At 35.3% G+C, this 13,371-nt stretch overlaps 1 protein-coding gene across 1 annotated transcript in view; it reads right to left on the minus strand.

Moving 5' to 3' along the window:
* Positions 1–13,371, minus strand: part of LOC106879453 (unhealthy ribosome biogenesis protein 2 homolog) — a 60,673-nt gene that overhangs the window by 44,737 nt on the left and 2,565 nt on the right. The window contains exons 3-8 of the mRNA XM_014929012.1: positions 9,335–9,461; positions 7,741–7,872; positions 6,586–6,729; positions 3,496–3,626; positions 3,282–3,399; positions 1,379–1,464 (exon numbers count right to left, since the gene is read on the minus strand). Of these exons, the coding sequence (XP_014784498.1) occupies positions 1,379–1,464; positions 3,282–3,399; positions 3,496–3,626; positions 6,586–6,729; positions 7,741–7,872; positions 9,335–9,461 (738 nt within the window). The remainder of the gene's footprint in view (positions 1–1,378; positions 1,465–3,281; positions 3,400–3,495; positions 3,627–6,585; positions 6,730–7,740; positions 7,873–9,334; positions 9,462–13,371) is intronic.

Here is a 13,371-nt window from a genome sequence, read left to right on the forward strand (position 1 = left end):
GGTTTTTCCCTCTTTTTCAAAGGCTGTCATTATTTTTGAGACAGTACTTCTTGATACACCAAACATTTCAGCTGTTTTCGTTACGCTAGCGCCTGCCATACGAGCACCAGCAATTTGACCTCTTTGAAAGTCTAATAGATCTGTCATTTTAATGAATTTTAATTACCTTTCTCTAATGATATCTGAAAAGAAGCAGCAATTTTAGCAAAACATATTAAGCAACATTTATAATAAATCAAAAACATAAAAACAAGCTTTTGATGGTTTTATAGATATTTCAAAATTATGATGCTATGATGCTAGGTGCTTCCATTATTTTGTCCAACCCCTGTATATGCCAGGAATGCATTTAATATATTCTACCTAAGTTAAGAAATGGTGATATGAGTGAAAATTTTGTAAATGTAAGTTTTCACTGTATAAATTGACAATAGGAAATAGTCATATATTTCCCATGTTGGAAAAAAATAGGTATTAGTACACCTGGGAATCAAACCCACACCTCTTATAATAATCCTAGGGCTATGATAGAAGACACCTGTTCAAGGTTTTATGCAGTGGGACTGAACACAGAACCATGTAGTGAGGAAGCAAACTTCTTAACATGCTGCCATGTCTGTGTCTCCGAGAAATATTAAGACAAATATTAATAACATTAAACTTAATCTTGGAGGGAGTGAGGAGTAGCCCTGCTTCTTGAGACTTATTTGAAAAAAAAAACAAAATCCACAAGACATAATATTTTTATTAAATGTCCTTTCTTTGTGTTATTTATTATTTTTATCATCAAAATGTTTTCTTATCTAATCTGAATCAGTAATTTTGTTATTTCCAGTTAGAAGATACTTCCCATCACATCACTAATAACTAGGGAAAAGCATGACCAATACAACATCTCATCTCATTTCCACAAATGACATGTTTTATTTAATTCATATTCTTTAATGATATTTCTAATGAAATACACAATGTAGTATTTTAATTAATTTTGAAAATAACCACATCAGCTCACAACACTTGAGAAAGCAGTAGTTTTAATGCTTAAACTAGATTACCAACATAATTTGAAGAAAACAAAAAACCAAGCTAAGTAACATTATTCTTTATCAATCTATATAGATTGTGAGCATTATAAAATAATAACCAATTCATTTAATTCTTTTGATACTAAAGTATCAGAGACTACTTCTGTAGGATATGTATAAATGAAAAAGTATATATATTCTCTTTGATATCTACTAAAACACATTGCTGCAAGATTCAGATATAAAAGTGTCTTGCATTAAGTTTGGTATCATTTTCAATGCTTTTGGTTCAGGCTCTATCTCCCACACAAATACATAAAAGATTTGTAGATAATGTCAAATAAAGAACTCACGTCTCTCCTTCAATAAATAAAGCAAAAAGTTTTGGTAAATAATCCAAGACAGCAGCCCTGAAATCAACTGCTAATGCTTCATTGTCCTGAATATCAAGGAAATATAACAAACAGAAGATAAGCACAATATTTTCCATCAAATGAATGAATTTAAAAATAAACTTGCTTAAAAACTTGTTAAGAACTATTCATATTTTCAGTTTAGCTTTGTCAAGATAGAGGCTCTGTAAATTTAAAGAAACCTTTTCTAGACTGTTGGAACAAATTATGGCCTTTGTAAAGCCAGTGTAGTAGCTGTAATAACTATTGTCTACTAAAATCAACTGAAACAAGGTCATTTACGTTGCTCAAAAGTCACAGCAATAATGGCGTGGCCAAACTGGGGCACTAGATGAACAAGCAAACAAAATGATGGGTTAATTAGGTTAAGTTTTATTTGTGAAATACTGTTGTTTTGAATTTGCTGCAGAAAATGGCCTATGTTTGTGATGGTGAGTGGGGAGGAGACACTAGGAATATGGCCTAGGTGTCAAGGGGCCGGCAGCCTGAAAAGGTTTGGGAACCACTGATCTAAATATTGGTCACACATTTATAAACACTACTCAAATGTTGACATTTTCATAACTTGTAAAACAAAAAAATATATATATATTATTATTAAAACAGTTTGATTCAACCCCATATGACTGTTCATTGCTGAATGTTACATATGTTATAAATAACATTGTGTTAATATCACTCAGCAATAGTGGCATATGTGTCTGTTCCAATGAGTAGAGTCAAAAGCTCTTTTAGATTATATTTTGAATTTCCACATTTTATATCTGGACTGAGATACAACTGAAGGAAAACAAAGAATGAAGAAACAGCATACTAATTCAACCATAAGCCACAAACCCATCTTCACTAATTGGAATTTTAGGAAAAATAACAATGAACATTTAAGGATAAGAACATCATAAAAAGATAAAGTTTATTAATTAATCAGCTCTTGCACTTATCATGGTTCCACTTCAAAGAAAACCAATGACATATCCTCGCTTCCTCAATTCAACATATAAAAATCATCATCATCCTTTAACACACATAAAAATCATCCTCATCCTTTAACAGCCACTTTCTATGCTGGCATGGGTTGGACAGTTTCACCAGAGCTGGCAAGCTGGAGTACTGCACAAGGTTCCAGTCTGCTTTGGCTTGGTTTCTATGGCTGGATGCCCTTCCTAACACCAACCACTTTACAGTGTGTGCTGGATGCTTTTAACATGGCACAAGTGCTTTTATGTGATGCCAGCACAAGTACTTTTTGCATGGTGCCAGCAGAAGACATATACACAAAGGGTATCCATTAAGTTTCTATCCACCAATTTCAGACACAAGGCATTGGACAACCTGAGGCCAGAGGACACTTGCTCAAAGTGAAACAGTCAGAGAGAAACTGAAACCACATAATTATGAAGCAAACTGTGTCTACATGGCACCATCACACACACACACACCCCAAGCAAGCTTCTGTACAGTTTCTATCTTCAACATTTCATTCACCAAGTATTAAACAACATGGACAGAAAACTCTGTTACATGATTCTGCACAGGGAACCGAGAACCATGTTGGTTGCAAGCTGAACTTCCTAGCCACACAATATGTCTATTAACCTTTTTAGCATTCAGGTTACTCTGTCAAATGTAAAGCTTATTTATTCACATTATTTTGAATTACTTGTGTATTATGTTGTAGCTTTCAGATTTCAATGATGTGGTTGTTTACAGTTAGAATAACAAATGTTGGGTAGGTGTGAGAGGCCAGATTGGGCAAGTTTGAACATAGAACAGGAAGAATATTTGGGCTGGATACAGCTGGTTTAAATGCTAAAGGGTTAAAATGAATATATAAATATCTTACAGTTCTAGTAATAGCTTCTTCCATTATTGTAAACAGCTGACTTAGCCGAGACTTGATTTCTAAAATATTAGTTGCAGCACTCAGTTTTTGAAATTTCCTGAAAAACAATCTTTGATCTCTGAAAAAAAAAAAAAATATATATGAAACTACAAGGCATTTTTTCAAGGCAGCATGAAAACAACAAACTTTCTTGCAAAAAGAAACCTCAACTTACTTGTTAAAAACAGTATTTTTTATCATCTCATCAAGTAAACATGAAATGTGGTTGTAATCAGAACGGTGTTGACATTTATATCGGAGAATTAGTACAGATTGAAATAATTTATTGCAGAACAACTTAAGAACCTGTAAAGAGAGAAGAAAAAAAATCTGATTTGAGAATGAAAATTCAAGAAACTGGGCAGGGATATAACTTGTTTTACAAAAATCATTTATATTTTAAATACTATTTACAACTATTATACATTGATTTATTTAGACTAATTTTGTAGATATGGCTGTTTGGTGAGAAGTTTGCTTCCCAACCACATGGTTCAAAGTTCAGTCTCACTGCCTGATACCTTGAGCAAAGGTATTCTATAGCCTCAGGGCAACCAAAGCCTTGTGAATTGATCTGTAAGACAGAAACTGAAATAAGTATTTCATGTATATAGAAATGTGTATGTGTGTGTGTATTGCCATCTCTTTGCTTTGACATTGCATGACAGTTGTAAAAACAAGTGTCACTGTCATGCAAGTGGTGTTCTTCATTTCCAATTTTCCATGAAGACATTCATGTGGAAATATCACCTTACTTGGAAACAGGTGAGGATTGACAACAGGAAGGGCATCTGTCAGCAGAAAAATTTGCCTCAACAAATTCCATCTGATCCATGAGAGCATGGAAAAGTGGACATTAAAATGATGATAATGAATTTCCTCATTTTGATTGTTAAAGTTACGTTGTGCCCTCCAGCTTTCTTCGGATGTTGTTGAATTTGATAATATTCTTGAAATTCCAAACTAAACCCTTTATTCAGAACATGGCGGAATAGATTGTTCTCATTTCATTGTCCCTGTTTGGGATATTAGTTGTTAGTTAGTTCTGATGTTGCTTGCTCATTCTGCTTAAACTAGAGTATATAGATAGATACACTAAACCAGAGACTGAATTCATACCTGCTAAATAAACTATTGCCCTTAACTAATACTTATATTGCATAGTTACAGCTGCCCTTTGGCAAGGCAAAGCACCCATTCAGCAAAGTCATTGGACTGCAGCCTGGTAGAGTGTGAAGAGGTTGTGGAAGAGCTCAACTGAACCAACAGTGCTTCTTACATTGATTATGAGCAGAAGAATCCCAGAAGATCAATGGCCAGGATCACCAAGCTCCATCAAGAGAGTAACTGCAATGCATCCATAAGGGAAGTATCTATGATTGTGTAATCAGCTAATGAATGATTCACTATGACTCAAGCTCCCAATTGAAACTCATAATAAAAAATGGATGGCAACAGGGAATCATAGGAATCTGCAAAAGCAATGAAAAGAAAATAGTGACTATATTATTGTCCCATAACTAATGGAAAATAGAAGCCTTAAATTTAATTCTTGATGAGGACAATAGTCTGAATGAATCAATGTATAAAAATGATAATTCCTCACTTTCAGACAAAATCTATTTTAGTTTATAACACAAGTTCTATGTTAGCATAAGTCCAGTAGTTAGGGAGTAAATTGACATGTTTGCATTGTCCCATTTGCTAACCACTCAATCATGAAATATATACTGTAAAATAGTGACATCTATCCCAAAAGAAGAAAGAATTTATACTCTGAATTTGGCTCAGATAAAAATACCTACACATAGCAATATCAACAGGTTTGTATCAAGAGAGAAAAGTCACTGGAAGACACACTATTCATTCCACAACTCAGATTTAAACATGAGATTGTTGCTAGACATTAGCCTAGCAACAATCTCATCTAATTTGATATCACATGACATGACAACTTCTGACATTTTAAATGATAAGCAATAAAAAAAGCCATGTGGATTTGGTTCTAAGATAATGGATCTCAGATTATAATATTTATTCATCTGAAGGCAATCAATTTTATTTTTTAGAGCACCTGAAAAGATAATATCAATTGACTTCTTTGAGTCTTTTTTCATCAGTTAATCAGTGAAGGAGGGACAGCATCCAAAGACCTTTGTAGACTCTCCCAGATTGGGGAGGTTAATATAGCTGAACATGTACAGAAAAATAGTAGGCAAATAGGGAACTGGAGTCTGGTCCAAATGCTTCAGAGAGTTGACCTCAACAAAAACATTCATGGACCAAACAGAGGTGTCAAACTAGGCAACAGGTTTGACCTATTGTTCAATACATAAGTTTCCATTCCCATTCACTGAGAATGATTAGTATTCATTTGGATTCTCAAATGAAAATCATGTTATAGATTTAATTATATAGTTAACCACATACACATACAACAGCATGGATTTCATTATGCAGTTAATATACATTGCCACACATTTTCCCTGCCATTTTACATCTATGCTTCCCCTAAGTATGTATGAATGGAATGATTTATTAATATAATTCTAAATGTGTCAGACAAGCTGACAAGACGTTTCTACCTCCTATATTGTGATTGATTTAGGGTAGGAAGAACAGCCAACAGTTAAAAGTATTTGTTCCAGCAATACGTCAATATCAAAATGATCAAAAGCAACCCAATATAAACATGGTGCAAGAAATATAAAACATGTTAATTATCTCTAACAAAGAACACAGACATTTTGAAAAGAGATGGTTCAGTAAACTGCTGATTGTCATAATCATTTCAGCAAAGGAAAGCACAAAATGTGAAAAAAATTGTTTCACATCTTTTATCATACTGACATGAGTGTGGTAATTTTGTAAATAATCCTTTACAGTAGTAATGATGATGACAGAAACAATAGCAATTGTGATACTGCTGCTGGTGGGCAATAATACAGAAACCATGATGATGGTGATAATAGTCGTGCAGGGGCAAAAAAAGGCAGTGGCAAGGTAATGATTGTGGTAGTGATAAAAGAAATAGTGGTGGTGGTGTTGTAGTTGAAGAAATGGTGGTGCTGATAGTGGTAGTACTGGTAGAAGTAATGGTGTTGGTAGTGGTTTAAGAATGATGTGATGATGGTAGTACTAGTGGAAAGAAAAACAGTGATGGAGGTGGTGGTAGAGAGGTGGTGTTAGTTGTGGTAGAAATTATGAAGAAGTTGATTGAAGTAATGACAACATTAGCAAAGAAGGAATAAGTCAGCCTCTTTACCTGGACTTGGTTACAACTAATTTTTTGACAGTCACAGAAAGACTTAATCAGACTAGTTAACATGTCATCAATATGTTGCTCCATGTGACCAGTTGTAGCAAGTTGTTGCAGACTTATGCTGCTGACAGCAGACAAAAGGTTAGCCTGAAGTAAAAAAAAATAAACAGATTTATGTTACTTTAAACCATATTATCTGATTCACTTATATACAAGCACTTTAGCATTTGCCCTTTTTCACTCTCACACACACACACACACACACACACACACACACTACTTCTTACATCTAAACACATATATACTCGCTTATACAATAAAGCTATCATAGACAATCACATATATATACATTCATATACTTTCTGACAAACAAACTCACACAGAAGGCCGTGGATGTCAGAATCTGTAGAATATTGTACAAAATGTCTTAAGGTATTTGGCTACATCTCTTTACATCCAGAATTCAAATCCTACCTAGACTGACTTGTCCTTTCATTCTTCTAAGATTAATAAAATAACCAGTCAAGTATTTGGTGCCAATATAATCAACCGTACCCTGAAGGTAATGTTGGAGTATGGTCAGCCTACATACTGTTGTTTGAGCTCCTTGACTGCAAGACAGCATCATGGGAAATGTCCCTTTAAGATGCCAAATGTTGAAAAACACTAAATACCTCAAACAAGGCAAGACAACTTTCCCTGTAAGCGATTGAGAACGGTGGATATCAATATTTTGCTGTTTTTCAGCTTCCCAGCACTATGTATTAAATCACGTCAGAATGGATCGCGATGGCTGATTTGTGGTATATATGCAAATAGTGCAGTCTATCTGCTGATGTGCAACAGCACCACACAAGGAAAACAAAATAAAATTATGAATTATAAGCAGCTCTAATAATGCAAACATTATTATACCACATACTGTATGTGCTATATATATTATTCAAATGTCAATAATTCTGCAACAATTGCCAGATACTAAACTGCTTGCATACAATAATAATGTCCAAATGTAAAGTATTCTGAGAGCTCATCCAAGCTTTCAATCTCATCATTTTCTTGCCGCAGAAGCACTGAATCTAAAGCATTAAAGATTATAAACAATTGGTTATATGGGACTGAGTAATATTTGTGTAAAAGAATATTGCTGATACTTACCATGTTTTCAATGTTTGAGGTAAAAAGGCAGGACAAGGCTGGAGATGACAACAACAACTTACAGCAAACTATTACACTGTCGGAGTACTTCAATTTATTTTGGGACACATTGGTCAAGCTGGAAATTAACATCTGCAAAGAATATAAGAAATGTTTATATATTTTGTCTTGTCTGAAGAAGGGTGGGATGCCACAGCCTTTCAAGACTTACAGAAATACAGAGGAGGAGAAAGAGACATTGTATAGGTGAAATATTGAATTTGAACTTTTGAAAATTTGTAGATGAAGATAAACATATGAAGAGAGAGAGAGGGAGAGTAGGGGAATGGAAACAGATTTCCAGAAGGAGACAAATATGAGTGGCATGTAAGATAATGGCACCAGCTAGACTATTTTATGCCTAAAAACAAATTATTTTAAAATATTACTTAAGCCTATAGTTTACTAGTTTCATAATTTTACACACACACACACACATATATATATATCACCTCCATCAGTGTTTTAATGTCCACTTCCCAAGCTTATATGAATCAGACAAAATTCATTGTGGCAGATTTTCTAGGGCTGGATACCTGTCTTGTCACCAACTCTCACCTGTTTCCAAACAAGGTAATATTTTCCCATGGCCAGACATTTTTCATAAAAAGCTGGAAACAAATTATATCATTAGTATGATGCAATGTTCATTTATAACTAACGCATGATGTCCAGACAAGGATACATACATGCAACAGGTCTCTTTGAGTTCCCATCAACCAAATCCACTCACAAGCCTCTGGTCAGCCCAGAGCTATAGTAGAAGACAGTTGTCCACAGTACATGCAGTGAGACTGAACCTGAAACCACTGCTTTTCCATGCTGGCATGGGTTTAATGGATCATCATGAACTGAATCAGTTCTTCATAGTTACTGCCCTCTCAGGCAGGTGGGGAGCCATGTCTTGCTTCTACATCCAATATCTGGCAGGTTTTAATGATTGGATGTTATTCCTATTGCCAATCACTTTACAGATCATACTGAGTGCATTTAGCAAAGCACCAGCACAAGAGAGATTGTCATGCTCCCCGCAACTCTAAAAACTTTCCTCTGCTCTATATTGTTTCTAATTGTTGACCAAAATTAGATGTTTACAGTACCCGGATTCCCAAAGCAATCACCAGTATAAGAACTAGGTTTGATGATGACTAACTTCAATGATTGAACAACAAATGGTGTTGTCCAATAGTGCACACACAGTTTGTATTGAGAAATATAAATATTCCAACTGGGTGAAACATCCATGTATACTTCAACAACTGTAGACATTGTAGTCTTTTGTAGGTTTGCAGTGTTGAATTAAATTTGTTTCAAAGTGAAAGCTACTTGCAACAAACCACCAACCTATACAGAAAAGATACATTTTTCATGTGCACAAAGCTGAACGAGAGTTCAGCACTGGCCCTATAAATTATTATGATTTTGTAAGAATTAGCTTATACTGTTATATGTATCTGTAAAAAGAGAAGAACAATGTCAATAAACAAAAAGAAAATGAAAATTTTACAATAAAAATTAATATGAAAATAAATAAAAAGAGAAGACAAATACTCACAGAGCTGAAAGATGGTTTCAGAACTATAACCTGCTTCTTGGATAACCGTTGCTGCATTTTCTTTGTAAGTAGAAGCCATTCCAGGCAATGCCATATGGCTTCAAAATCTTCATCAGACAAGTTTTTTCTATAAGAAGAAATTAAAACATTCCCAGAAACTACCAAATGTTGGTGATGGCAAAGATTAACTTTGCATTGCAGTTACCTACCTGCATCAAGGCAGTGAATATTTTGAGTCACCAAGGAGCTTCTATATGAGATCTGATCAATAAGTATCTGGACTGTTGCCATAGTAATGAAGCTAAAGCATGCAGAGCAAAGCTGCTTGGCAAAGATTGACTGTGAACTCTGCTGCGCACATGCACTAAGTTTTAACGTTCTAGCTCACTTCTGCTATTTACAGCAGTGCTTGGAAGGAAGGTGTGTAGCATGTAATCATCGCATTGACTATGACAGAGGAAGTTGTCATGGCAAGATCTGCTCAGAAGCCTACATAAAGTTGCAGAATGTGTATAGAGAGGAGTGTATGAGCAGCACACAAATGTACAATTGGCTCAGACGTTTCCAAGATGGCCAAAAAAAATGTAAATATTGACAAATGTTCTGGAAGACCCGCAACCAGCAGAACTGACCTGAGAAAAACATCACAGATGTGCGTGCGGCTGTGAAAGGAAATCGTCGAATCACCATCTGTGAGTTATCAGATTAGTTACAGTTCAGTTCAGTCCATTATCACTGAAGATTTGGGTATGAGACACATGTCTGCCAAGTTTGTGCCAAAATTGCTTTCAGCAGACCAAAAAGACACTCAGGTTTCAGTTGCACAAGATTTCCTTAATCGTGTTGAGAACAATGAAAACTTTGCATAGGCCTCTGAGCAGGTATCACCAAGCTTTTGGCAAAATTTGATGCAGATTCTGTTCAACTTTTTCTGTCATGGTCAATGCGACAATCACACACTACACACCTTCCTTCCAATCACTTCTGTAAACAGCAGAAGCAGCTTCACTCAGTGTGCTTTAGCTTCATTACCACAGCAACAGTCTGGATACTTATTGATCAGATCACGTATGATAGTTAAGCAGAATCCCTTCAAGCCACACCCTACTATTGGAAAAAAAAAATTAACATTTTGGACAATATAATCTTGGATGACCAAAAAGACATGGTCGTGGTTGGAACACTTTGATCACAGGTCTGTTTAGTCACAGCTGAATAAGCGCTGAATCAACAATACTGAATACTTTATTGGTAAATCAGAAACCAACAACAAAATTACAAAAGCTCAAGTCCCAGACGATACTGCACAGGATTATGCAGCATAACCAAATAAGAATATAACATTGTTATTATAACAAAGAAGACTATATATCATTACTATTATAATTGAACACATTGCTAAGAAGAAAGTAATTACTATGAACAAATTAGCTATCCTAACATTAAACTACTGACTGAAAGGTAAGGTAACTGAAATCTGACATTGCATTCAAAATTATTACAGAATAACTTGCTAAAAAATGTGCTTCCATAGCAAATACAGAAATATGAATTAGTATTTATGGCACAAATATTTTTTAAATACCTTAAAAAAGTGATTGTAGTATCATCAAGTTGAAATTTAAGAGAATCTGATTCTAAAAGAACACACCAACAGAAAATAACATCATCATTTTAACATCTATTTTTCCATGCCTGCATGGGTCAGATGGAATTTTGTTGATGTGGATTTATATACCAGAGGGTGCTCTTCCTGTTGCCATTCCTCATCTGTTTACAAATAAGATAATATTTCCCTGTGATAGACAAGTTTCCATGGAGGATTGGAAATAGACAATACTACTTGTATGACAGAGACATTTGTTTACAGCTATTATACAATGTCAAGGCAAGGAGAATAAAACACACATATATACTTATATATATGCAACAGGCTTCTTTGTTTCCATCTACCATATCCACTCACATGGCTTTGGTTGGCTCAGGGCAATAACAGAAAACACTTGCCCAGAGATGGCCCAATTGAACTCAGATCTTAACAGTTGTTCATTGTACATCATTTTTTTTTTGGTTTGGTCTTGAGACATGGTTTGTACTATGGCCTTCAAGGCCCTCCAAAATCAGTAAGATCAACACAATTAATATTTCTCTTGCAAACTGATGGCTGCAGAAAAAAATGCTAAGGAGAGATTTTCAGAAGGCTGGTATTTTGGGAAGAAAAGATTGGCAAAGATGGAGAATAGGTGGCCACAATGTAAAAGATGAGAAGAGACAAATGAGTCAAAAGTGTTTGTGTAGAGATGGCACAAGACTAACCAGTAATGAAGAACAAAGACCAATGGTAGAAAAAGTAGATGAGACAGCATGTCTGTGGGCTAGATATTGAAGCATGTTGGTGAGTGACTCCAAGCCAATTAGTTGGGTGATCTCTTTTTTGGACATATTCAGCAGCAGAATTGTCCTAGATATGTCAGTAATACTCTCCATGGTTCTCAATTGAGTTTTGTTGAGATTTAGCTGTTATTAGAACTAAAGTATTTTCTAGAGCTGAAGAGGAAGAACAGTCTTTGTGATGCTGTCTCTGTTATGTTGAGGATGTATGTTAGCTAGGAGATATAATCAGATGGTGAGACCTAGTATTTGTAATGACCTTGGAGGTTTTAACAGTGTGATATGTGGATATGTGATGGACATTTGTGATAATACAGTGTAACACAGTGATCAAACATCCCAACAGATGCAGAAACAGCCATGGATTAGCAAAAGCTGATCAGATGAGATAGAGATGAAGCATGTTTGGAGTTTATTATGTATCAGACAGGGAGGAATGTAGAGGAAAAATAAACTAAATGCAGAGTTGAGGACTACAAAAGATTTGGTTTCTTCACTAGCAGCATCAATATAGGATGAGCGTGGAGCAAAGAAGTGTTGAAGTCACAGAGGGTGGTCACTTGCAAGAGAATTGAGGTGAAAGCTATGTCTTTAATGCAGGAAGAGATATCGTCAAAGAAGTATATAGAGGAGTGAGGAGGGAAACGTTGTGCTAGAGTAATTGGAAGTTCTTATTGCTGATATACAAAAGAGGAGTGGTAGGCAGAGTGGAATCTATATATGCATAAATACCATCTTTTTCTTTTCATGCAATTCTGGATAGAGATCAACTATAGGTAAGTAAATCAGTTCATAGCAACATTGTTGTCATGAATCCTTATCACGTAACTATTATACAAAATTGAATGAGATAGTCAACATATCATCATAAGACAAGTAAATTAAAAATAGATATTAAAGATATACCCTTAAAACTTAATACAACATAGATAAAACAAACCATTTTGAAGTTATGAAACACTGAAAGAACTTAGTTAATCAGGAAAAAATATACAGAGAATTAATAATGAATAAAAGAACCTTAGAGTTAATCTAGCAAAAACCAAAGTCTTAGTAAGTAGAAGAGCAGACAAATCACAAATCTTTTCAGGTAGGTAGCCCTGCTCAATCTGTAGTAAAGGTGTAGGTAGAAACTCCACAAGATGTAGCTTGTGTAATCTATGGACACATAAGTGGTGCAACAATATCAGAGGAAGGTTAACTGGGAAAATAGTCTTTGTGTGTGGAAGGTGCACAGGTACAATATACACTAAAAATGTACAGAAAATAGACTCCATCAAATGCCAGTGGGGATATCTAGAAGTAGTTGATAGCTTCTGTTACTGAGGTAACCAAGTCAGTAGTGGGAGTGGATGCTCCAAGAGCATAGCTGCTAGAATAAGAATAGGCTGGGCAAAGTTCAGAGAGCTTCTGTCCCTGTTGGTAACAAAGGGCCTCTTTCTCAGAGTGAAAGGTAGACTGTATGATGTCTGTGTGCAAATAGCTATGCTACACAGCAGTGAAATATGGGCTGTGACCAGCAAGGACATGCGTAGGCTTGTAAGAAATGAAGCTAGTATGCTTCACTGTATGTGTAATGTCAGTGTGCATGCACAACAGAGTGTAAGCGTCTTGAGAGAAAGGTTGGGCATAAGAGGCATCAGACG

This window comes from Octopus bimaculoides, chromosome 20, assembly GCF_001194135.2.
Source record: "Octopus bimaculoides isolate UCB-OBI-ISO-001 chromosome 20, ASM119413v2, whole genome shotgun sequence".
In the NCBI taxonomy this organism is placed as follows: domain Eukaryota; kingdom Metazoa; phylum Mollusca; class Cephalopoda; order Octopoda; family Octopodidae; genus Octopus; species Octopus bimaculoides.